This window comes from Cebus imitator, unplaced genomic scaffold (assembly GCF_001604975.1).
Source record: "Cebus imitator isolate Cc_AM_T3 unplaced genomic scaffold, Cebus_imitator-1.0 Scaffold397, whole genome shotgun sequence".
NCBI lineage: Eukaryota > Metazoa > Chordata > Mammalia > Primates > Cebidae > Cebus > Cebus imitator.
In genome coordinates this window covers 1103124-1130616 of record NW_016107712.1, presented here as the reverse complement: position 1 = coordinate 1130616, position 27493 = coordinate 1103124, and the positions used below count along the sequence as shown (strand labels likewise).

The 27493-nt window shown below is 34.8% G+C and overlaps 1 protein-coding gene across 4 annotated transcripts in view; it reads left to right on the top strand.

The window, feature by feature from the left end:
• Window positions 1-27493, top strand: part of BANK1 (B cell scaffold protein with ankyrin repeats 1) — a 311677-nt gene that overhangs the window by 273229 nt on the left and 10955 nt on the right. For all 4 annotated transcript variants that reach the window (XR_005196871.1, XR_005196870.1, XM_017508664.2 and 1 more), the window contains 3 exons: window positions 2475-2543; window positions 17303-17481; window positions 20208-20271. Coding sequence is in view for 2 of the 4 variants with exons in the window: in XM_017508664.2 (XP_017364153.1) it covers window positions 2475-2543; window positions 17303-17481; window positions 20208-20271 (312 nt within the window). In the remaining 2 variants the exon portion in view is untranslated. The remainder of the gene's footprint in view (window positions 1-2474; window positions 2544-17302; window positions 17482-20207; window positions 20272-27493) is intronic.

The window sequence follows — 27493 nt, the reverse complement described above, 5'->3', positions numbered from 1 at the left end:
TAATAATTTTGATGGGCTAGTGCTTTCTTCAGAAAATAAGATAAAATAGGTCTTTTCCCAAGTTGCCTTATATTTAAACATATCTCCCAAACTCAAAGTGATAGGAAAACGGTGTGTTTGACAATATGCTAATTGCTAGATGTTTTCATGTTAGGAAGTGAGACTCATCTTTAGATGGGAGAAAGGGAACCTGGAGGTATGGGTGCAGCTGCAGGTGACTTAAAAGAGAATTCCAGGGGGTAAAACAGGTAGAGAGGACCTTTAACTATGGGCATGACCTACTGCATGACTGCTTTTAAAGTCCTATTATCAGCATTTTCACAATCACCTGACTCATAGTACCCTATGGTCTCATCCCAATTTTCTGCCCTTGACCCCAGCTGTTCCAAGTATAAGCCCTGGTGAAACTTGACAATAAATACACATACTCCTTGGAACTTCTTAATCTAGTAACTGAAAGAGAGAATTCACTGTTATTTCATAACAAATGTTCAGCCAAAAGGATTGTTATCAGCAAAAAGGATTCCAGTAACATATAGGGTCCAAAGTGATTTGTAACAAATTAATGCCAAAAAGCTGGAAAAATAATTTCATTTCCAAGTACTTTGTAGCTTCAAACCTCAGCAGAATTTTAAAAACTTATCAATTAATGTAATTTTTATTTGAAGAATTTATTGCCTGAATGGATCTTTGGATACAGGTCATTTCCCATATTAAAGATGCCAGTTTTCAAGTCTGAAACTCTTAGTTATATCTTAACAACATTGGCAAAAAGCACAGAGATTGCATGTTATTAAAATTTTTAAAGCATTGCATTTTAAAGACTTTTACAACTAGCAAATAGAAAAAAAGTCAAGTACCTCTTATAATATTTAATATCCTCACATATATTTATACACTATATATTTCTCAATATATTTTATTTTAGGAAAAATGTAAGTAAGCCAACGAACCCAGAACTTGCCAGTTACTTATATTTAGCATGTTTTCCAAGTACTAACTTGAAGCAGAAAACTGGTTTTCAACCAAAAATATTATTTTATGTGTATACTTTTATTCAAACACATTAAACCTTGAAACATGTTTTACCTCTTTTGTTTAAAAGAGCATAGTTAAACGGAGTAGTTTCTCTTTACGGCATCTGGCAAATTGTGTATGCTTAATAACTAATTGTTGATCTGATGGGGGAGAAGTTTTCATTAAAAAAAAAAAATTCTCCAGGATTAATCACAGATATGACCTTGGTCTTATATTGGTTTAAAGAATACTAAAACCAAAGACAGAAATCTAGGGTAACTGTCAGGATGCTTCTGCCAGTCAGTGGTCCAGCCCCATCGGGCTAAAACACATTCACTCCCACAGGCCTCATCTCAATTACCCCAGGAAATTCTGTCAAAATGCTAAAAGGAACAAGAGATACAACTGTGTTGGAATTGTTCTAAGGTCCCTTTTAGTCTCTCTCTCTGTCTCCCTCTTTACTTTTATAAGGGAATAGTTATGGAAGGGAAGAGGCAGTAGTGCTGTAAGGAACCAAGCAACAGACTGAAATTCAAGGCATGTGGGCTTAAATCACATCTCTGCTAACAACGGCTCTGAGATCATTGCAAAATTACTTAGACTTTTTGCAAGCTAGTTACTTCCAACTCCCTCATCTATAAACATATGAGGTTGGACTAAATCTCCAAAGCCGTTTCCAGTTCCCAAACCCTGTAATTCACACTGCCTATAAAAAATAAATGTAACTCTGGGACGTTCATTTTTGAAAGTAAAGTTGTAAAGAGTTTGGACTTTTTATTAACAAATGCCGGAAGCTATATGGAACTTTGTGGGTGCTCGATAAATATTAAGCAATCAATTTTATCTTTCATCTGCAAAATGGGGTGAGTAATGCTGACTTGTCTCCCAGAATTTTGTGTGAGAAATAATAAATGAGAACAAAGCACTTTTCAGATAATGAAGTAATTTGAATAAGCTGTTTTAATAGGTCTGAGGTCTAGATAGATGATGCAAGAATAAAGTGTATTTTTTATTATTACATCTATGAAATACAACAGTCTTTTCATCTATTTAAGAAGAAACAGTCATTATCCTTGCTTATCATCAAAAAGTCGGCATGGATAATTTCTGTGCAAATGGAATTTTTCATATGATTTTAACATTTATTGCTTTTAACAGAATGCAGCTTTTATTCTTACCTGATATCAAAATGGAATCATATCTTGATTTAAATAATTTAATGAGGCTTTCCATCAACATTATACTACTCTGCTCAATGAAAATGCTTTCTGAAATGACTGATAAGCTGCACAAATGAGAAAACTGTAAATTTAATAATCTTCCCACTCAAAGATAACACAATTCAGGAACTGATACTCAGGAAAATGAGATATTGCATTCTGGTTTCCTGGAGACTTCTACAGTATGGATTTTTTGGAAACATGTTCAATAAATAATATGTTCTGTAATTTTTACAGTGTTTCAACAAAAGACAGCCAGAAGACAATCTGATGATGACAAGTTCCGTGGTCTTCCTAAGAAACAAGGTACTAACGCTAACTTCAGTCTATTTAGAAATCTCTAAGTAAAATATCAAGAAATCTTATGAATACCGAATAAAGCCTCTAAGGACAGAAGTATGTAATTGTGTGCTTTATAAATTTTACTCTTAATCTCACACCATGTAATTTTGCCGTAATACAATTAATGCAAGAAAATTATTTTAATTAACAAAGGCATGAAATGGCCTTGTCAGAATGTCTGTGGTAATGTTGTTGATATTATCATGAGGATTCTAGGAAGGTCAAGTAAGAAAAATTCTCCAAGATTCATCAGAGGCCATGTTTTCATAGACCTATAAGGGAAGCCTCTGGAATCTAACTTGGTAGGAGTGGTAAATGATTTGATTCCTCCAAACAAAGGAGCTAGCATGAGTTTTCTGTGCTCTGCACTAAATGCCAATCAAAGACTGCATCCTTTTCAACTGTTCTTTTGCCTTCACATTTGGTCTAACATTTCTTGAACAATTATTTGTTATACAGAGAAAAGCTGAAATTGTACCCACAGAACATTTTCCACAGACAGAATATTTTCTCCCTCCAGTTTTTCCTGAAATATTTGTCTTCTATTGAAAAGAGAGACTCTAGCAGATTATTTATTATAATACTTTGTCTGATAATAAGGCCTTATTCAATGTTCGAAAATGAAAAACATTAAAGGTGACAGAGGTGGGGGTAACATTAACTGCCCATGATAATGAATGTGTATAAACAAGCCCATCTTTTAAATAACTTCAGTCCAAACTAAGATTTCCTTGAAATTGGTGCCAGTAAATTGTTGAGAGAGATGCTGGAATAAAACCAGGAAATTATTTCACAGCAACTACTAACCACTCCCACTCAGGCTCCTTTTTCCTATTGTGGAGATGGCTGCGAATGGATTGCACCAAATTCTAACCACCACTGAACTACTAAATACAGACCCTCAATGGGCCTGCTCCTAGAACATTAACAATCACCTTTCAAACAAAGGTGTATTCCCAAATGAGTGATCTTCACCCATCACTTCAAGCAGCATTTTTCTCAACAGCAAGGTGGTACTTAGATCATTCTTCCAATTAATACATGGTGTTTGAATGCAACACATGATGAAGCTGAACTTCTGTTCTCTCGTGAAACACTTGAATATACTGCTTGCAAATTTATATGCAAAAAACTCTTTGACAGTTTTCCCTTTTTAGTGATTTCATATTTAAGGAGGAAGATAGATCTTTTCTTAAGTCTACTATTATCCTCCCACTGTGCCTTTAGCTCTCTTAAGAAATAAATGCAAAGCTCCATCTGAGATCATTGTACAATTAGGATTAGAACAGCTACTAAAGATTTAAACGAAGTAGATTAAGATTATATCTACCTGGCCTCCCTGACATACCTCACAGAGCTTTGGAAAGAATAAAGAGAAGAGATGCTTTGAGCTTTTTGGGAGAAAAATTCCCTGAAGTGTTTTTCTTATAAATTATTAAATTACTGTGGTTTTAATTAAATTATGTTAGAATTAAGGAGAAAATGTGAAGAGGGCCACAGGAGATGAAGGGAAGTGACAAGTATCAAGTGTAATGAAGAGATCCTTGGAATGTTTGATCTTGTCATTTATCCTTCCGGCCATCCCACAGAGAGCAATGCAAGGAAGGGTTGCTAGTATCTGTTAAGCCTAGAAGAGCCCAGTTATTATTCTACCGTATGCATAGATAATTGGTACCCATCAGCACACAGAAAAGCGGGAAGAGAGAGTGGTAAAGGGAAACAAGATCCTAATTATGCAATATTTATTGATTACTATCTGTCCATATCTTTTTACCTAATGTGTATAACCAAGGTCAATTATTACTAGATTTTTAAAAATTTGTTGGGGACTCAGATACTAACATTTTAATCAAATATCATCTGTAATATTTTTTCTCCATACATACTTAAACTCAACTTATTGATGATGTTTTTGATTAGCCATCTTAGAGGAGTTTCCTTAGATTCCTTTATTCTTGGACATTAGTAATGTACCAGTATGGAATAGAATATTGTTTTATTTGTAAGGACTAAGGGAACATCAATCCTCATCAAGTGTTTCTTTAAAAGCCTTCCTGATGACTAGAGGATGCAGGGAAATCAGCAGTTAGCATGAGAAGAAGATAATTAGAAATAATTTGGAATATTTTGAAATAAAATAATTAAGTACCTAGGTACCTAAAAAGGCTGATTCCATCCAAACATATTTCTCTAAGCCATTGCAGGTATGATCATTTAGTCCATGGAACATACTAGGCAAGGAAAACTGCTTATTACCTAATTAAAAATTATTCTTTAAATATCCTGGGATTTCGTGGTGTTCTAGGAAAAGCAGTACATATTTCACCAGTGGTAATCTCTTTATTTGTAGAAAAAAAAAATAAAAAGGGCCTTTTATATAATGTTTGTCAGAGACGAGATTTTCTAAAGGGACTAGACAAGCTCCTTAAAGAAGGTAAAAAGGAATTATTATTTAATTCTTCCTCTATATGCTGGAGGGAAAAGGGATTATGAGAGCCAACTACTTTTCCATTGAAAGTATCAGCATTTCAAGTGCACTAAGTTTAAGACTGCCAAGGGATTGCCAAGAAGTTACAATATTGCTAAGTCAAGGAATTTTCCTAAGGAAGAAAAAAATAATTAATTTGGCACCATTTCCATGGAAACTCAACAGATTTCTTCAACTCAGTTTTCACATCTTTAAAAAATGTAAGAAAAATGCTGAGGACTTTGGATCACAGATAAAACTTTCCATCAAAACAGTTTTAAAGTCATTTTTCCCAATTTGGATTTGAAATTAGAATATGCTAAGGAGTGTTATCATAAATGAATAAGCTGCCACTGCGCTTCCATCCCCCTTCCCAAAATTGAGCTTTACAGAGCAGTCAAAGGTTTGTTCTTCAATATTACAAGCCAGAGAACTGCATTTTATCAGTGTGTTTGGGGTTGATCAGGATTCTGAAGTCTGAGTTATGTTATCCAAGCTCACAGAGGACTGATTCATACCCCCAGTTTCAATCATTACACCTATAGTAAGGAAAGATTGCTTTCCAGTGACTAGATTGCTTGCGTTATTTGGTTTCTGCCAGATAATAAAGTTTCTATAAAATGTGCTTAGTGATTAGAAGACTTCTAAGTAAACATGATCAAGTCAAAGAGTGTTGGAAGAATGTAAGGGCTCCTTATTCAAAGATGGAGATACTGGCTAATTTTCTCTGTTTTACAAAATCATATATAGTCTAGGGTCAAGTCTGTTCACATCTTGGACTGTACAGAAGGGCCTTTTCTATCTATATCAAGATCATCCCCATCTTACTATCATAGTCTTACATTGGATATTATACTTGGCTGGTCCTGGGACTCTCAAGTAAAGCTCTACAATGGAGGGATGGGACGGTCAAGAAGGTCAAAGTTCAAGCATTCTTAACAAACTGCCTCCCTGTGATCATGGATTACATCCACAGATCTCCTCAGTCATATAGTTAAATGAACCCTATCAAGGGTGTGTTGTTGCTTTCACTCTTAGAGGGCAAACTGTTAGAGTGGGCAGCTAGGCAGACAGGAGCAGGGCAGGAGAGGGCCACCCACCCAGGCCCACCAGGTGATATTCAGGCAGTTTTTAAACTGTCTCTTTAAAACCATAATTGGTCACAGACAATGGCAGTGAAAGGCAGTCTCTTAATAGAGAGAAAACACCTGCAGCTGGTGATCAGCAGCTTCCCAATAAGATCTCAGGAGTTGGGCAAGTGAGCCCAAGCATATGCACTAAGAGACAAAATGGTGGGGTTTAACTGGTATATAACTTTCTCTAGGAACGCTCAACTGGTAAGATAAAAACACCGAAATGAGCATATGCACAACTTCAGTAAACATACTGCACACACAGCTCCTCGCAAGTGCTGGCAGGCCACTGTGTTTGCAGACAGCCTGCCCCATGGAAAAATCAACAGACAAGAGACACAAACCCCAGAACCATACCAATGTATAAAACTCCATGTCAAGCATTGAACAATGCACTTGGATCTCTTAAGTTGCCCATTTGGCCCTCTTCCAAATGTACCTTACTTTCTTTCATTCCTGCTCTAAAACTTTTTAATAAACTTTCAATACTACTCTATCTAAAACTTGCCTTGGTCTCTCCTCTGCCTTATTCTTCTCAGCCAAATTCTTGCCTCCAAGGAGGCATGAATCAAGTTGCTGCAGATCTATATGGATTAGCTGCTGCTAACAAAACTGCTTCTTTGAAGGGTAAGGTTCAGTGGGTAGGAGCACAACCACCCTAACCAACTGCCTATACGGGTCACTTCCAACTGTAGATGAGCATAGGAATTATTTACAGAGCTTTTGAACTTTGGTTGTCTAAAGCCTACCTTAGATATGGACTAAAAGTCAAATAGATGAGATAGTAATCATCGATAATCTCAAAATCAATATGTAAAAAACAAAATCCCACAAGAGAAACTGCTTCAGAGATAACATGTGGTAAAATTTAGGCTGAAATTAATTACATTTTAACAATAACCCACACAATATAATTTAAAATTTTTGCCAGCATTTAAGACCATGGTTCATGAAAAGTTCAAATTTCCAGCCATTCCCTACTATATAAATGTATCATTTGCAACAAATGGCTATTGCCATTTATTATCATGCTTCCCATGTTGCTTTGGGACACATTTCTCTAAGGTCATAACTCTATCAAAAGTGAGAAAATTAAAGGGATATCAAGAGAGTCATGTTTTGAAGAAAAAAATGAAATAACATTTATTGTTGCTAATGAAAACTATTCAAATGTATTTAATAAGTAGGTACTAAATCTTATTTGCTCACTAATTTTATCTGTATGGCCCCTACAGGCTTATGAGTTTATAACCCCTAGTATAGTCCCTGCCCATCAGTTCCTCACTCCAGACTACAAAATCATTATTGGCTCGTCTTGCGTGGGAAAGAGATGGTCAGGCAACATACCCTTTCTGTGTTCTCTAAGTGTCCATTGCTGTAGCACTTTGATAAATGTTAAATAATAAAATTGTCTAGAAGCAGGAGGCCTGGAGAAAAGGGTAAGATATTACCCTTACATGGGGAAAAGAGAAAGCTGATCTCTGAGGTATTTTCATCAGGCTGTTTTTGCCAGTACTGGATATATTAAACAGAAGAGGGAAAATTGTCAAAATGTGGTCATCTGTACGCCATGAAAGAATAATGGTCTCAGTTCCCTTTTCCAGTATAGTTACATTTCCATTTCTCATATTGCTCACAAAAGTTTTTTTGTTGTTGTTAAAGGCATACCTTGAAACTTTTGTGTAATAGCTCAGTTTTAGTTTAAAATAAGCAATATGTTACCAACCCACAGTGTTGTCTTTCAGAAATGAAGTCAAAGCACACACGCAAGAGATGAAATTCTTAATAATAGGGAGAATAAAGACTGAAAAATAAGCTTACTGGAAACTAAAGCTAATTCATATTAATTCTAAGGTTGAGAAAATTGAGACTAATTAAAAAATCAGTAGTCTACTTCTACTGTCTAGGAAACAAAGCAGTCCTTTGCTCATAATAGAAGGTAGAAAGATACTTAATCCCTCCCTTACCCCCTGACAACAGCTACCTCTCTGCTACACAAATGTTAATTTTTACAAGTGCTCTGTGTCCCAGCTCTGGTCTTTCTATAAACATGCATAAAATAGTTCTTCCTGTTGAAAGTGGGGGGTAAGAGGTTAATGCTACACTTGGCTGGTCCTGGGAAAAGCTCTACAATGGAGGGATGGGAAGATCAAGAAGTTTGTAAGAAATTTATACACAGACTTAGATAGTGCCAGGGAATCATATCTAACCTCTATGATGGCAGCTGCATTAAACAAAAGCCTGCTAAATCCTGGGATCTTGAGCTGTGAACTGCACCTATTAAAGTTCTCTGCAGTCCTGGGACTGAGAACAAAATTTGACCTGAACACAAGGAAAGAACCAAACGACATATAAACACCAAAAGTCTTGGTAAACAATGATTCCATAGATGTGTTCTCTTTTAAGAAGGATTAAAGATGAGAACAAACAAGTAATATGAGAATTTCATAAACTAAAACTACTCCAGAAGAAGGGAAGGAAAATTTCTTTGTAAAGACTCAGGAGAATTATACTTCTGTTAATGATTTGTTTATTTAATGAGTAAGGTTGCCAGATATCTTCCCAAAAAGCACCAAGTTATCAACATGGAGCTAATGGGAAATACACACACCCACACACACATACGCACATGCATGTAACACGTACATACACAAAGGAATTTTTAGTTAACAATTCATGACTGCTAAAATCTGAAGCTTTTTATACATTTTAACTTTTTCAAAAGTTCTAAGGCAGTAACTATAAAGAAGTATGTGTTTATTTGTATTTTCATTTATTTAATTTCAACTAACGTGTCCCACTTTCAAGTTCAGTATTAGGCAGTTGGTGACAAAATGCAGGGGCCAAAAAAAAAATCAGTCAGAAAATTTTGAACTCATAAACAAATGGAAAATATAGAGAGGAAATAACAGCAGAAAGTCATGGGTCAAGGTCAGGCTGAGATGAATAGCAAAATAGGTGAAAGACAGTTTAGGTGAGAAAACAGAATGAGATTAAACATGCGACATGAAGAAAAGGTATAACAAGAGGAAGTATCATAAAAATAAAATAAACTAGGAAGCTAAAGTTTCAACAGCAAATTAAAATCCAAATTGGTCACAAAAAAAAGGGACTAACACTAGGTGAAAATAAATCAGCGAAGTAGAGAACATATTGAAGAAGGGTTTGTTCTTAGTAGGTGGAAAGATGAAAACAGTAAGAAGATGTGGAGAACAACTCAAGTAGGACAGGGTTTTTAAAACTAGAATAGAAAATGCAATCAATGACTTTATTAAGCTGATCTTTGGAGAAGTGGGAAGTTGGAGAATGAATAATGCAGATTGAGTGGGCTCACTATGAGACAGGAAAAAATAAGGAAAGTTGCTCATGTTTAAAAGCACTTTAGCAAATCTTTTTGATTATAAGGAAAAAGAAACAATCTTAAAGCACTGAGCAAGTATTTTAAACTAGATTTCCTGCTAAAATAAATCAAAATCCATTTAAAAAAATAAGAGAATCTGTGTGACACAAACTTGAGATAATTGACTATCAAGTTTATTTGAGAGAAGACTGCAACTTAAAGTTTATATTTAGCCATTTTGTTCGGGTAAGAAGAAAACAAATATAATAATTTTTGGATATACAAAATTTTGGAAAAGATAGCCATTCTGTCATTATGAAAGCATTACCCAAAACATATTCTAACTAATGAGGAATTAAACAAAATAAAAAAGAATTATGGTATTAAAATTATGGAGGTAAATTTAAATATTCTAAATTTATAAGACATGAATGTAAAATATTGGTGATAAAGAAAAAATATGTAATGTCACATAATTATTGCTGATATAGTAGCAATAATCTGGTTATGATGACCAAATAATATAAAAATATGTAGGAACTAGAAAAAAAAAAAAAAAAANAAAAAAAAAAAAAAAACATGTCCTTTAATTCATGACTTCATTAATAAACAAAAAAGATAAAAAATCTGAAAGTTTAGAAAGTAAACACTACTTTCAAATTCCTTCATATATATGTATATACAAATACATATATATGTATAGTCTTTATAATCTCATACAAAACAAGATTATGTATAACAGCAGTCATCACAGTAAATTCCTGTCATATAAAACAGTCTCACAGAGCAGTAACGGTCATTGAGGACAAATGGTGCTGTATTAATCATCTGCATAACAATAGTTCATTAAAACCTCACAGCTATTTTATGAGATAGGTACTATTTTCCTTTTTAAAATGGATTAATTATTTGTAACCAAGGACAAAGCTAATAAATGGTAGAGGTGAAATTTGAACTCAATTCTGTTTTACTCTGAAGGCCAAACTTATAATCAGCTTCTGTATTATTTTAGGTAATCATATTAACAACTCTCATTACAACTAACACAAGCCTGAAACATTACAAGGCACGTTACTCATATTAGCTCCTTTAACTCGCAACAACTCTTTAAGAAGGGGATTATTTACCTTCATTTTATAGACAAAGAAACTGGAGTTTACAAAAACGGAATGAGAAAGAGCTTTGAGCCCTCATCTACCTGGCTCCAAATATCGTATTATACAATCTCCCCCATAAAAAGATATAGACACAAATGTGAACAAAAGACTACAGAGGCAAAATACTCCACCACTATCTTCTTATGGTACCAGCCAGGACTGAGAATTAAATTGATGTAAAATAGATTAACAAGAGAAAAGCATAATAGTTTCACATGGCAGTGGAGCCCTCACAGAAAATGAAGACCCAAAGAAGCAGTTAGCCAGTTATTTAACTAGACAAGGAAAAGTAAACTGTGAAAATGGGAGGCTTAAAAGATAAGAGTTATTCTAACTAGGTCTGTACAGAATTAGTTTCAACTTCTCCTCTTTGAAGATAAGGATATTGCTTTTCCTTCCTGTATAGAGTGAATGTCTTTCACATGAGAATTTAGTCTTCTGCTTTTGGGAAACAACTGAAGGTCAGAATGATCTTCTTGCACCTGCTGTTTTTCAATTTAAATAGTTAATGTGCCAGAGTGGTACATTTTTAGCTCCTTCAAGCTAAAATAAAACTATATTCTGCTTTAGAAAGATACATCCCACAAAATACTAAGGAAATAGTGATTAATAAAATTATATCAAGTGATAAAAATTAAAAATATCACTAGACTAATGACCAAGGATTTGTATACAGTTTTAATTCAAAAGATAACCAGGATAAGTTTTGCCAGTGAGTTATTTCTAATTCAAATAAAAGAGAATTTTTATATTATATGAATCATCTCATGGAATAGAAATATTAGTGTATTGTACTTATTTTTAAAAAACATGATTTCAGTTGATGAAAAAGATTATTCAACTATTCATAATTTTTTTAAAAACCTTACAAAATAAGAAAGAGAATAATTTCTCAACTTATCAGAAATATCTTATTAATTCAGAAGCGGAGGTATACCTGTTAGATTTAGGAACAAGATAAGGATACCCATTACAACATTTTTACTTACAATTATTCTGGAAGTTTCTAGCAACTGCAATAACATGCATCAAAAATCAAACGTGTAATTACTGTGAAGAAGATACTTTCTCCATTATTTTTAGGTGATCTACATACATACATACATACCAGAAAACTTGAAAAAATCAACTATAAGACTTTAAAAAATTATTTCAACTAGCTGGATATAATTGATAAATAATTCACTTTTATATATGAGAATATTAGTTTGGTGACATCATGAAAGAAAAGAACTTATTCACTGTAAATTCAAAACATACACAAAAGTTACCTATTAAAAAGATAAAATAATGCTATTTTCCTAATGGGAGATGAAATACTCTCAACTCTTTCTGTAATAACTTATACATTTAAGGGAATCCCAATCATTTTGATAGGATACTTTTCCTTTAGGGAAAGAGATAACAGTTTAAAAGAATGTTTCTAAATTGATATAAAAAATAATTAAGAAGAGCTGAAAGGTAATCACTTGGGGGGGAAAAAAAAGATTAGGGCAGAACTGGTGGCCAAGTGTAATATTAAAGTTTGTTATTCAATGGTTTAAGGTGCAGCACCCAGTGTGATAATAACACAAGAATCACTGGCAATTAAAGGTTTAGGTTATAAAACTATTATAAAGTTTGTGTACTTCTTTGCATTGCATAATGCAAAATATTATCAAAAGTGAAACAGTACAAACACTCCCTCATCCTACTGGTGAGAGTGTATATAACAACACGTTCCAGGAAAGAGATTGGCTCTAAGTATACATCAATAACTTTAAAAGATATCATACTCAAAAATTATATTTTTATGAGTCTATGCCAACCAAATAAATAATGCAGTCAGTGATTCACATAAAAGGCTTATAAGCTCCAACAACATATAATTGTGGAGAAAAATGGAAACAATAAAAAAAATCCCATAGTAGGAGAATAATTAAATACTTTACTGAATATACAAATTTTAGAATATAATGCCCCCTTTAAAAACCATTTTTCAAAGAATACTTAATGGCGTGGAAAGATTCTTAGGCAACATGACTAAGAGAAAAGAGCAGGAACTATATCAGTATAATCCTAATTCAGGAAAAAAGGAAAGAAACAGATAGTTAAAAAGGAGAACCACCAAGACATTCATGTTACCTTACCGAGTACAAGCTCGCTTGGGAGACCCCCACCCAGATGGTGCTGAAGGTATTGAGAGGCAGACACCCAGACAGAACAGAATGGATCTATCCAGGGGACCAACAGCCTGCGAGCTGAGAGGCTGACAGCTTTCCAGGCTAAAAGCCCTGAGCAAATTCTCATCCACATATTTATTTGCTCTAAGACAGTGATTCTTATCAATACGCAGGTGTTCTATATTTACTCATAACTCAAGAATATACCAAGTAGACCACTGTTACCGGCCTACCACTATATTACAAACTAAAAGGTACCCTCCACAGAGGAGCCATAGGGGCAGGGCAAACAATGTTTCTCAACAGTACCTATTTCTGAAGATTATAATAATGAGTGGCAGTTATTCCAGTTTTCAGGACTCTTCTGTATTTTCTAAGTGGTGGGGAAAAAATCATCTTCTAAAATCACAGTCATTAAAATAAAACACTAAACGCTAAGTGTGGGGGCTCACACCTGTAACCCCAGCACTTTGGGAAGCCAAAGTGGGCAGATCACTTGAGGCCAGGAGTTTGAGACCAGCCTGGCCAACATGGTGAGACCCCCATGTATATTAAAAATACAAAAATTAGCCAAGTGTAGTGGCGTGCATCTGTAATCCCAGCTACTCAAGAGGCTGAGACATGAGAATCACTTGAACTCAGGAGACGGAGATTTCAGTGAGCTCAGGTCCTGCCACTGCTCTCCAGCCAGGGTGACAAAAAGAGACTCTGCATCAAAACAAAAACAAAATGAAACCAAACAAATCTCAAAGAATATATGCAACCCTAAAGTTAAGGGGATACAGAGGCCTTACTTGAAACTTAAAAATAAATCAATAGACCAAGCATCTTTTAACTTGTCTGTATGGACCTGAGCTTGTATTCCTACCAATTTCCAAGCTAAATAACAAAAAATAAATTTAGGTTTAAATTTTGATCACTATGAGATCTCTCTCTCTCTCTCTCTCTCTTTCTCTCTCTCTCTCTCTCTCCCTCTTTCTCTCTCTTGCTGTTTCTCTCTTTTTTTTTTTTCCTCAAGCCAGGGTCTGCTCTGTGCTGTGGCGATCTCAGCTCACTGCAGCTTTGATCTTCCAGGCTCAAGCAATCCTCCCACCTCAGCCTCTTGAGTATATGGGACTACAGGCTAATTATGTAGAGATGGGGGTCTCTCCATGTTGCCCAGGCTGGTCTGGAACTTTTGGGTTCCAGCAATCCACTCGCCTTGGCTTCCCAAAATGCCGGGATTACAGGTGTCAGCTACCATGCCTGGATCCTAGTTCTTTAAATCTTATTACTGAGAAGTTCTTTCCAAGTGCCACAAACTAATTTGGTGTGATGGTAATGTATAGTGTGATATCACATGGTACTTATCGTATGACATGGTGCTTACAGCATGGTAAATCTGGCATGGATTGAAATGGTATGCATTCCATGGGAAAGCCTACTACTAAGGCAGGAGAAATTGTTTATATAGTAAAAGCAACATAGTATTATTATAGAAAGTTGGCGATCATAAGAAAACAATTACATATGTAATATGATGGCATCACAATAGAACAACTTATATTATCTTTTAAAATGTCTTTTCGTGCTTTATTATGCATACAACTTTGATACGGTTAAAATGTTAATGTGTGTATAGTTTCATAGCCTGCTTTTATACTTGTCATAGTAAGCACTTTCTATGTTGCTACAGTCTTTATTATTTTTCTAATAACTACGTGATTTTTATTAAGTAAATATTTCCTATTTTAAATTACTTTTTGTTGAGCAATCAAGTTTTCTTTCAAATTTTCAATAAAGTCCTTCCAGCCAGTTACCTAGTAATATAATTTTAATGAAAAGCCCTATTTACATTCTTACCTAATCTGTAGATTTATATACTCACCACAATAGGTTGGTTGATGTTTATGTGACCAATATTTGATCAAATGGAAAATCTTGTGAAGAGAAATTTACTTAAAAAGAATTAACTTTAAAAACATTAGTTTACCTTGAAGCTTTTACACTAAAAGACAAGAGTATATAATACATAGTTACCAGTCTGGTAAATGCTTTTTAATGAAAATTATATTCATACTAACTCTTCTGAAGGTAACCTAAAAATGTATAAAATTGAGGAGGACAGAAAACCTTTCATTACCTCCTTTTCCCCATCAAATTTTTATCTAAATGCAATAAAGTAATCTTTAAACTCTACCAAAAATTACTGGTTAGATAAAAAGGTAGTGAAATGCCTAAATCATTTTCCTTTGCAACTTGTCATGTCTAATCATAATTTATCAAAACAAACGCTTTAATCTCTTTACTCCTAAAAAAAAGGTAAAAGCAGATTTATATAAAAGCAGATTCAGTTTAGTTGTAAACAACTCACTTTCAAGGTAACATCTAAGACCTCTGTTGCACCTAACTTGCTCTTTTGTTCTTTCTGCACAATCATGCAACTGAACACCATATCCCCAAAGAGTCATCTAACTTATATGTTAATAGCTAGATTGAGACATATGAGAGGGTAATTGAAATAAATACTATTAAAAAGAATTAATATTATTTTAATTAAGTTAAACTGGCACATATAGCATAACTAAAACTGGTAAGGTTTTCTGGGAAAACTTTCCTTGAGCTAACTTCCAAAAGAGCAGAAAATCCAGCTGCCTGGGTTACTTGAAATAAAAATGGATTCACACTTAGGCAAAAGGATGACACAAGTGAGGTGATAGTTAAATGGCATCGCTGTTAAATGATGATGCTCAACGTCTCTCCTCTGTCAGGGGTGGCACATAGAATTCCACTGCTAACTGCATTTCACGAACTGCATTTGAGTGTAGAGGCCTATAAAAAGATTTGCTTTTTACAGGCAAGAAGGTATAAGAAGGTATAGGTATAAGAAGCAAGATGTCAATTGTTATCTGTGCTTTTTGCTGCTGAACCAGTTAGCCCTCTGGCTAACTTGTGCTTCTCCAGTTCCTCTGGGATTTCATGCTCCATCATCCTTGAAGGAAGATTTTGAGTATAGAATCTGTTGACATCTTAGTTCTGGGTGAATAGATTCTGAAGAGAAAAGACAAGTCAAGAAAGCCTCTGTGTTGAATGGAAATGGTGAAAAGGGAAAAAGTACAAAAAAACAAACAAAGAAAGCAAGCTCCTGTGGGAATCAGAATGGCCACAGCGACATTTTTAGGTGCATATGGATCTTTTTGAAAAGAAACCCCCTCCGTGTCCCTGTTCCAAGATTCACTGTTATAGTCCTTCTCAAAACTGAGAGGAACATGAAAGGTCATTCCAGGACAACCCCAAGGCCAAAGTCCTCTTCAGACACATAACATTTGTTATTGAACACTTGAAGCCTCTTTTTCCAAAATAATCAATCCTAATTATATCAACAGGTTCTTATTACTGCAGAATTTGAATGCCCTCCCATTTCCCAAATCCTTGTTAATATTATCTAGACAGTCAAGTTCATCTGTTCTTTCTTGAAGACACACTCCCAGAAATGGGCAGATCCCTCCAGAGTCAGCTCACTGGTATACAGTTAGAACTGGCAATTCTCTCCTTTCAGATTCTGTGGGCATATTTAGGTTTGATAGTATATTAAGACATTTTACCTACGCTTTCTGAAATAATATAAAAAGTAGGTTTCACTCAATGGAAATAATTGATAAGATACAAACTCAAATGAGTTCCAGCAGCCAGGCTGGTAGCAGACGTGTGTTGTCACCCAATAACTATAAAGTGTGACAGAGATTGCAGTAATCTAGAGAACATATAGCATCTCTAAAGACATGCAGACCTATTTATATCTTTAAACACCATGGTGGACAAGGAAAGCACTGAATTCACCCATGGTCTGCCAATTTGCTACCACTGTGCTTCAAGCCAAGCCATCTACCATTCCTTTTGTGCTGAGGAAATAATATGTGGCATGCTCCAAAATAAACTCTTTTGAAAAGGAAGCATTTCACTACAAACTGACCAATTATTTATTTTAAATCTTTCGGAAATACGTTTTTCAAATGATCCTAAGTCTTTTGTGACATTTGGATGTTGGTTGATATCCCCTTTCCCAAAGTTGGGAAGACTGTTTATTCTACAGATATTTATTGTTAATATTAACATTCATTTAGCTTACTGTGCAGCAGGCACTGTGCTAAGTATTTTTTGCACATGATCTCTTATAATTCTCAGAAAAAGAAGACAAAATTGGCACTACCCTCAACTAGCAAACTATGTAACTTTTGCTACTGTCCTTTCCTCCCTTGTCCCTTTCTGTTTCTCAGTAATGGGACACATTTTTAAGCCCATAAGACTAGGTTCCAGGAACGTCCATCCTTAGAAAGAGACTCATTAAAAATGTACTGGTTGATTTTTTAACTGCTCATAGAGAGTTAAGAAGAAGCTACTCCAGTGGCTTCTTTGTAGAGTGCTTTTGCTCCCAGTTGTCTACACGTGGACTTCCTGTTAATGCACTCTCCCCTTGTATTTTAGACAGGTCTCGGATAGAGAGTCCAGCCTATCCTACTCTCAGGGGCTGCCTTACTGCTGGTCAGGAAGAACTCATCCTCCTGCAAGAGAAAGTCAAAAATGGGAAAATGTCTGTGGATGAAGCTCTGGAGAAATTTAAACACTGGCAGATGGGAAAAAGTGGCCTGGAAATGATTCAGCAGGTAATACTGATCCCACTCTTTTCTGGGACATTCCCTCACTTGTGGAGCCCCTAGATTGTTTGTTAATGTTTCATTTTTCACAAGGAATACAAGTAACTGTTCTTTTTTTTAATTAATCACTAAAAAAGATACTTTAAGCAATCAATTAAATGTTTGAAAATATCCAGCTATTATGTTCAGCAGCCATTGGTGAAGTCAACCCTGAAACCCAGTATACCAAAGCTAATACCTAATCAGCTTATAGTACCTGTCTTTAGTATAGTGACTGTTTTTTGAATCTTGTTGACAAGATTAAGGTAAAGCATCTTTACACTGAAGAGTATATTACGTATGCCAAGCTTAAAGGGAAAGGAATAAGACAATACATTGAAATCACACTAAGCAACAGTCCTAAATAAAATGCAGTCAGTCTTATATTCTTTCTCCTTAAACTTTTACTTATATATATGCGCACATACACACACACATTTACACACATACACGTATATATATCTCAGTCACAGCTTGTAGAGAAATACCAAGAATATTAAGTTCAAATAAGTTTGTCTTCTGTAAATATAAGTTACATCTTGAGATGGAATTGGAGGACATGGTTCTGAGGTGAGAGTGAAAACAAAATATACCACATACACCCCTTGACATTCCTCAGTGAGAGATAACATAGGCATATTCCCATATTCCATCCCTTTTTACTCTAAAGATATTTTAACAGTGTTTTCTTCTTATCACAGAAAACCCATTGCTACAGAACCCAGTTCTAGATAGCTGTTTGATTAAACACATTTAATAAGCTAATTTAGGCCAAAGTATAAATAATTGATAATGGCTTAATATTGTACCTTTCCCAAGAGATAATTTTCATTTAAAAGACGATACTTATGAAAACATTTTTAAACAATAAAAAAAGAACCAATATGGAGAAATTTCAAACAATATAGCATATGGGCCAGGGGACTTTCCCAGTTCATCTGAAATCATGCCTTGTTAGAAATTACCTGTCTCTAAAAGCAGTTATGGTTGTGGGTTGGTGGCTGAACCTCATCCAGATTTTGCCACACTAAGCAAAGGCAATTATTTTGCCAAATAAATGCTAAAGGATGCTGATTATAGAGTTCTGCAGTTCTTCATTGTTAATGATCAGAATTACAACATTGCTTCTCAATCATGTCAATGTCATCACCAATACACATGTGTTTAAGTGCAGACCTACAAATCACTTTCCTAGCAATGTTAGATTGTATAGATTTTGCTGAAGTAAGTCAATTGTATTTCATCCTCCTCAGACCCTTAAATAATAAAGTTTTTCATTTAGAGTTATCCAACCTAAGTATCATTTTGGAAAATATTTTTCTAGTTGTTTCATTAAACCTGGTTGTTTCTCTTTTGTTTGCATATTTATATTTAATCTTGGTTTAGGAAGAATATAAGGCACTTCATACTCATGACTTAGAGACTGATCTGCCTTACCTAATAATAAGGCAATAATGGGATAATGAATATTGTTCATGTTTATTTAAAAATATTTTTTTAAATCAAGGCCAACAGATACTAAGATTACTTTCCATAGCATCAAAGTTTAATGACTTGGTCTGAATTCTGTCAGAGAAATCAGGCAGTCCTTAACATAGGGGACTGGGCCAAAATCCAAACAGCAAAAAGACGAATATTCCCCGTTTTCTCAACACACACACATGTAAACAAATATGCATTTCTATGCACTTTTCAGTATTTCTCTTTCAGCTTGCAAAAGTATTTGTTTGTATCCTATGAATATAAGTGAAGTTATCAGAGGTAACTGAAGTCATATTATTATGGATGAAGGAATTATTCTAGGAAACTAAGAAAAAAATATGGCACAAACACGGAGTTAATAGAGGCTGGTTTCCAGAATAACTAAGAATTGGGAAGGATCCCTGGCATTGAAAATGAAATGGTGGGGAAGGGAAAGCCTTGCCCTTCACTCTACTCACCCCTACTCACAGTCACGGAGGACCTGAAGAAGAGTTTGGCACCACTGGTAGGAGAGATCTGTAAGGCAATGGAAACAACTAAATAGGAAAAGTGGTTTCTAGGTTTCCAGGAAAACACTGAGGAAAAAGTGCCACTCTTAAGTTCTGTTCTAAAATAGGATTCTTGAATGTTAGCTTGTTTTACATTTTGCTTAAAAAGATGATGTTCAATATTTGGAAATCAAAGAAAGACAACAGATGTGCTAAGAACAGGAATTCTGTTACGTATCATCTGCTTTTAAGTCTCCAAATTTTAGAATTAGAACACTGGGCAGGAATGTACCACACAGATGCTGGAGGTGGCTCAGGAAGCAGCAAACCATCACTGTGCAACCCGTCTGCTTTTGCACACTAAGTAGCCAATGTAGACCCCACAAGCATTGGGTTGGGAAAGCAGCTTCCCAAAGAATTTCACTCTAGGATCCAATCTTGATTCTACCACTTATAACTATGATTTGAGAAAGTTACTGTACCTTTCTGTACCTCAGTTTTCGTATCAGCAAAATTGAATGATGATATTTTACATTCACTTCATTAAGCTGTGAGAATTAAGTAAGATAATATGTGTAAAGCATCAAGGTTGGCAATTGGGACATCGTAAGTAGCAAATGAATATCAAGTAGCAGCATTGGTATTGCTAATAGTAGTCAATGTTTTCTTTTTGACCCATAAAAAATGTGAAAATTGTAACTATGTCCTGGTTGTTTCCACATTAAGGAGAAATTACGACAACTACGAGATAGCATTATTGGAAAAAGGCCAGAAGAAGAAAATGTCTATAGTAAGTAAGATTTGCCTGCTATAAAGTGATTAAGTTGAATGTTCAGGGACTGTGGAGTTGAATGGGCCTGATTTCAAATCTAAACCTCAACAATTCCTAGCCATCTAACATGGAGAAAATCTTAATCTCTGGTAGTCAAACTCCTTGTCTACAAAATATGCATCTATAACTATATATGCATCTGAGAGTGCTTGGATGAGTTAACATAAAATACTTATATTCTCTGGTTCATAATGAAAGTTCATAATGAACCAGAGAATATAACTATTTTATATGTTATAAATATAATAAAGTCTTGTTACTCTCTTTCTTTTGATATCTATGTAAGTTGCAAAAAAAAAAATACTGCTCCATTTTTTAATAATCCATTACATAAGAAATCAAGGCCAGGCGTGGTGGCTCACACCTGTAATCCTAGCACTTTGAGAGGCTGAGGCAGGCAGATCAGTTGAGGTCAGGAGTTCTAGACTAGCCTGGCCAACATGGTGGAACCCCATCTCTACCAAAAATATAAAAATTAGCCAGGTGTGGTGGTACATGCCTGTAATCCCAGGTACTCAGGAGGCTGAGGCAGGAGAATTGCTTGAACCCCCAGGATGCACAGATGTTGCAATGAGGTGAGATCACACCATTACACTCACTCCAGCCTGGGTGACAGAGTGACACTCTGTCTCAAAAAAAAAAAAAAAAAAGAAATCAAATGATTAAAGACGCATGCTTTTTAATAAGTTTGGATATTCTTCATATAGTGAATTCTCACAATTGTCAATGTATGTATCATTTAAAAATTTCTAATAATTAAAAGTGGCTCTGGCAGTGGAGATTAGAGGAGGGGACTCTGTATTAAGCAAATCAAACATTATTAAGATGGTAAGTCTTTTGCAAAAATAAACAACATATTCCAAAATTAAAAATAAATAATGTTGTCACTATCTGACCACTCTTTCCCCAAGACTCTACCCATGCACAGATAATTAAAAACTTACAACCACTAAAAGAGTGTGAAAGCTTCCATCTCTTCCATTTTCATTAATATTGCATAGCTTTTAGCTAGTCCTTCATGTTGAAATTCATTTCTCTTCATATTATAGAGTTGTTATTTTTCTAGGGAGAATTCCTTAAGGTCCTTAAAATGTTTTCTAAAACACAAATATACTTTCTAAAATAATTAAGGTCTTAAAGACAGGGCCATCTTATGGGTAACAGAACCTCCATTCTAATATGAATAAGATTAAAATTTTAATGATTTATAAAATTACAAGTTAAATAAATAATCTTACCAAGGAGCCTTAAAAAGCTAACATTTATTATCTCCTATATATTATTGTTTCTTACAATAACTCTATGAGGTAGGAAATATTCCCAGTTCATAAATAAGGAAACTGTGGCGCTGAGAAACTGAAGTTAAAGGACAAACATAAGAAGTGGTAAGCCATTTCTGTTTAATTCAAAATCAATGCTCTTAATTATCAGTGCCTTAATTATGACTCAGTTAGTTCTCCTTTCAGCCACATTGAAATAAATACCACACAAATTTTTCTATTGCATAGGACACTAAAACTGGGCAAATATATGAAGCAAGTGATATTAGGAGGCAGACAATAGGTAGCCAAGGACTATAAATAATTCTAGAGACAAGCAGTACTCACGAAGTGTCTCTCATCATGGCATAGGTTTCTGCCAGAGGAATATTTCTTGACTATACTCTGAGCAAAGAAAAGTAGTCCTGTTGAACTGAGAAGGCAGACATCCCAGTTCAGGGCAGCTGAAGCTGCTAGAATGGGTGTGGTGGGTCACTGAGAGGAGGTGGCTGTGTAGAGAGGTAGCCTAAGAGGTCCATGTGAAGGACACCACAAGTCTGTGGCTGAGAGATGAGCTGTACATGTGCAAGGCGAGACAGTCAAACCATGCAAGATAGCAACTTCTAGGACATTGAAAGCAAAAGAGAGACACTAGATGTTGTGCAGAGTTGAGGAAAAGCCAGTCTGTGAATGTTTAATTTCTGTCCCTGTTGAATTAGAGACCTTAATACCTCCTTAAAATATCTGACATTCTGCTGTGACACCCAAAAGATGTAATGAGTAAAGACCATGACTCAGAGTAAGAGCTACTGTAGACATGCCCTAACAAAATCCCAAACCAAGCCCCAACAAGATCTATACAGGAGACAGAGTTTGTAGGCTGACTGAACTTATAAACTCAGGACCTTAAAAAGAAGACACCTTGGGCTTTCTATTGCAATAAACCCAAGGTGAAAAAGAATAAAATTAAGTCTATACAAGTTCTTGCCAGTAATTGAGCTGCCTACTAAAACAAGAACATACTGTCATTGGAAGAATATTCTAGAATCCAGAATATACAACACGTTATCTATAATGCCCAGTGTTCAGTTAAAAAAAGACATACAAAGAAATGGGAAAGTGTAATCTTAATGAAGAAAAAGAAACCATAGACAGAACCTGAGATGTTGGATGTTGTTGATCTTAGCAAATGGACTTTAAAACACCTCTTATAAACACTGAATTTAATGAAAAATATGGTTTTAAGGACAGAATAAATAGGGAATCTCAGCAGAAAAGAAAATGAAATAAAATGACTAAGTAGAATGTATAGAAAAGTACAATAAAATAAATAAAAATTCATCAGATTAACTTATTAGCAATTTGGAGATGACAAATTAAGAGTTAGGAAGCAAATTAAGACAGATCAATAGAAATTATCCAATTTGATTTTCAAAGAGATAAAAAGACTTTGAAAATGAACAGAACCCAAGGACATTTATGACAAATAATGCATTCTATAATGCATGTAATTAAGACCCAGGAGAAAAGAATAAAAGGGGGCAAAACACTTAAAAAAAATGACCAAAAACTTGCCAAATTTAAAGCAAACCACTTGCATATTTTTGCAAAAGTTTTAAGAACCAAAATTAGCATAATTTTTAAAAGAAGGACTTCCAGGCAACTTATTTTTTCAAGCTACTTTAAGCCAAGGTAAAAAAAATTCTTGAAAGCACCCAAAGACACATTAAATATAGAGGGGAAAAGATAACAATATTCAATAATTTGTTATCAGAAACAATGGAGGATTAAAGACAATATGATCATATCTTTAAAGTCCTAAAAAAAAATTGACCACTTAGAATTCTAAATCCAGAGGGAATTTACCTCAAAAATGTGATAAAATAAAGACATTTTTAGATAAATGAAATGAAATAATTCATAGCAAAATTACAATAGAATAAATGTTTGAAAATCTCAGAGAAGATGAAGGGATATTAACAAACAAACTCAGATTCTCACTGAGGGAATCTATGGGAAAAAGAATACTGAAAATTATACAAAGAAGGTAGATATAAAACATTATGTTTTCCTTTTTCTAATAAATTACTTCACAGACAACAGTTTAAAGCAAAATAATAAAACTTAAGTTAGAAGTTATATAATATGAAGAAGAAAATATGAAAAAAATCATGCAAAGGACAGTGGAGTCAGATAAATAGAATTTTATGTTTCCAAAATGGTTATATGATAGAGTGTAAAGTGTAAAAATTCAGCTATAAAGTAGGAAAAGGAGAGGGTAAAGTAAGAAACATGATGTGTCAAGTATAAGGCATGAAGTACTATGGGGTATACTACTGTCTCAAGATCTAAGTTGAAGATGCATATTTTAAAAATAGAAAGCAACCATTATAAAATTAGATAAAAACAAATATACTTAGGAAACCTATAGAGGAAATAAAATAGATCATTAAAAAAATGTTTCATTTACCAAAAATAAAGAAGCAAACTAGACAAAGAGGAACATAAACAAAATGGATAAGTGAAGAACCAAGAAGATGGTAGTATTTAACTAAGCCACATCAATAATTATATTAAAGGTAACTGAATTAAATGCTTCTTTTAAAAAGCAGACATCTTCAGGCTGGAAACATAAGCAATACCCAACATTAAGCTGTCTAAAAGACATATATTTTAGATATAAAACACAGATAGTTTGAAAGTAAAGGATAGTAAAAGGTCACTATGACAACAGTAATCATACGCATAAAAAATAGTATTACAAAAGATAAACAAGGATATTACATACAGATAAAAAAGCAGTTCACTAGAAAGATATAGCGATTCTAAATATCTGTATAATATAAAATGATTTTATATTATATATAGGAGTTTTACTAAAACTCCTGAAACAAAATCTGACTGTACACAAAGATATTTCCACTTCTTTCTTACTAATAGAAAAAACAGACAAAAACCAGTAAAGCTACAGAAGACCTAAATAACACTATCAGCTAACTTGACCTGATATTTACCAAAAAAAATTTTTTAAGTCAGAATACATATTTATTAAAGGTATACATGGAGGTTCATCAAGATGGAACACAGGCTAGATGATCAAAAAAGTTTCAGTAAATTTCTAAATACTGAAATCTTCAGAGTACAAAAAATTTCAGTCTTTTAGGATCTTATATTCTCTTACCACAACAGAAGTAAATTAGAAATCAATTAAAAATTGTATATCTAGAGCATCTCCCAATATACTCAGAAATTAAATATGATATTCAAAATAATGTGAGGGTTAAGTAAAAAATCATATGAAAGTATTTAAACCTGAAACTAATGAAGAAAACATCAAAATTTGTGGAATGCAGATAAAAGAAGTATGTTGTTACAGCTAAAGGGAAATATATTACTATAACTAATATACTAGAAAATAACAAAAAGCTTGAAGTCAAAGATTTAACTTTCCACCTTAGAAAAATAGAAAATGAAAAGCAAACCTCCAAAAAGAGGTAAGAGGAGAGAAATAATTAAGATCAGAAATCTGTAAAAAAGGAAAGAGATAAACAAAACAGAAAATAAAATTAAAAATAAGTTGTTTGAAAACATAAATTTGATAAGCCCATGGGAAGAATGATCACGGAAAATAAAAAAGAAAATCAGATACCTAAATCAGCAATTAAATTGGGTTACTGCGACAGATCCTACGGACATTAAAAAGATACCAAGGGCCAGGTGCTGTGGCATTGGCCAGCCACCATGGCTTACACCTGTAATCCCAGCACTTCAGGAGGCTGAGGCAGCTGGATCACCTAAGGTCAAGAGTTTGAGACAAGCCTGGCCAACATGGTGAAACCCCATCTTTACTAAAATCACAAAAAATTAGCCAGGTGCCTGTAACCCCAGCTACTCTGGAGGCTTAGGCAGGAGAATCACTTGAACCTGGGAGGTAGAGGTTGCAGTGAGCCAAGAATGCGCCACTGCACTCCAGCCTGGGTGACAGAGTAAGACTCTATATCAAAAAAAAAAAAAAAAGATACTAAGAAAATATAATTAACTTTCTGCAAATACATTTTACAACTTACACCAAAAAAACAAATTACTTGAAAAACAAAACTTGCCAAAACTGAGTCAAAAATAAAAATCCACACTCCTCTAAGTATACCTCTTTGTACAATTCTCACTTTTAGAACTTTGTTAATATTTTACATATTCAGTGAATGAAGACAAGGCAGAGATAGGAGATAAAATGGAATATAAACAAAAAATGTATTATGAATAATAAGATACAGGTTTTTTATTGTCTGAGAAACCAGTTATAATTAAGGAAAAAGAAGGGCTAGAATGAGTGGTATGGTATTGCACTGGAATTGGAGGTAAAAGTATAACAAATCATGGCTGATCATATATAATTACACAGAGATAAATGTAGAAATATAGTTGTGTGTACAAATATATATTTCTTTAGCTCATTCTGCTGAGAGGACCTAGAGGCAGTGACAGCCCAGCACCAATGAGCACATCTAGTCCCTAGGTCTTAGTTTATGATAGTAAATGGCCCATAAGCATGTGAAAAGATGCTCAATATCATGAATCATTAGGAAAAAGAAAATTCAACTACAATGATTTACCAATACACAAAATGTATAATGAATTACAATTTTAAAAGACTGTTGGTTAGGATGTGGAACTGGATATGCACTGTATGCATTGCTTATGGAAATATAAAGTGGAGTGATTACTGTAGAGTTATCAAATATACACTTACCATATGACCTAGTCATTCCACTCCAGGTGTGTGTGTGTGTGTGTGTGTGTGTGTGTGTGTGTGTGTGTGTGTGTTTGAGAAGGATTCTCACACTGTTGCCCAGGCTGTAGTGCAGTGGCGCGATCTCGGCTCACTGCAATCTCCACCTCCTGAGTTCAAGCAATTCTCCTGCCTCAGCCTCCCGAGTATCTGGGACTACTACAGGTGTGCACCACCACACCCAGCTAATTTTATTTTGTATTTTTGGTAGAGAGGGGATTTCACCATGTTGGCCAGGATGGTCTTAATCTCCTGACCTCGTGATCCGCCCACCTTGACCTCCCAAAGTGCTGGGATTACAGGTGTGAGCCACTGCACCCGGCCTAGGCTTTTCCCCAAGACAAAGAAATGCCTGTGTTCACCCAAAGACTTGTTCCCAAAAGTTCATTGGCAGTTTCATTTGTAGTATCCAAACTGGAAACAATTACACTAAGTTATTAAAACATATCCAAATGTCCAATAGAAGAATACATAATTATATGGAATGCTACTTAGCAATAAAAAGGAATACCTACTATTATAACAAAAATATAAATGAATCTCACAGACACTACACATACTGAGTGAAATATATCAAATAACAAGGATGGATCAGACACAAAGGAATACTAGAGAATGTTGCAGTGTTCCATTTATCTGGAATTCTAGATGAAACTAATCTAGACAAAATTATAGAAGCAGAAATTGTTAGGGGTGGCAAATATCCAGGTTACCAACAGCAAATCCATATAGGTCTAGAGCAACCTCAATTCTTGTCTGCTCAGAAGAAAGAATTTGACAGAGGGGCATAATGCAGAAAAAGAGACTGAGGCAAGTTTCAGGGCTGGAGTAGAAGTTTATTAAAAAGCTTTAGAGCGAGGGGACGATCCAAGATGGCCGTTTAGGAACAGCTCAGGATTGCAGCTCCCAGTGAAAGCGCAGAGGGTGAGTGGACGCCGCGTTTTTATTGCCCACAGACTAGGAAATTCCCGGGCAGAGGAGCTCCACGGTCGCCAGCGCGGCTGTGCCGGCCGGCACCACTGCTTTGCCCCGCGCGGCTGCTTTGTCAGCGCCCTGGAGCCGCGGTTCTCCCTACAAAATACACTGGTCCAGGGGCCCTTTGGCTGGCGATTGGAGCCACGGGAAGTCGCCC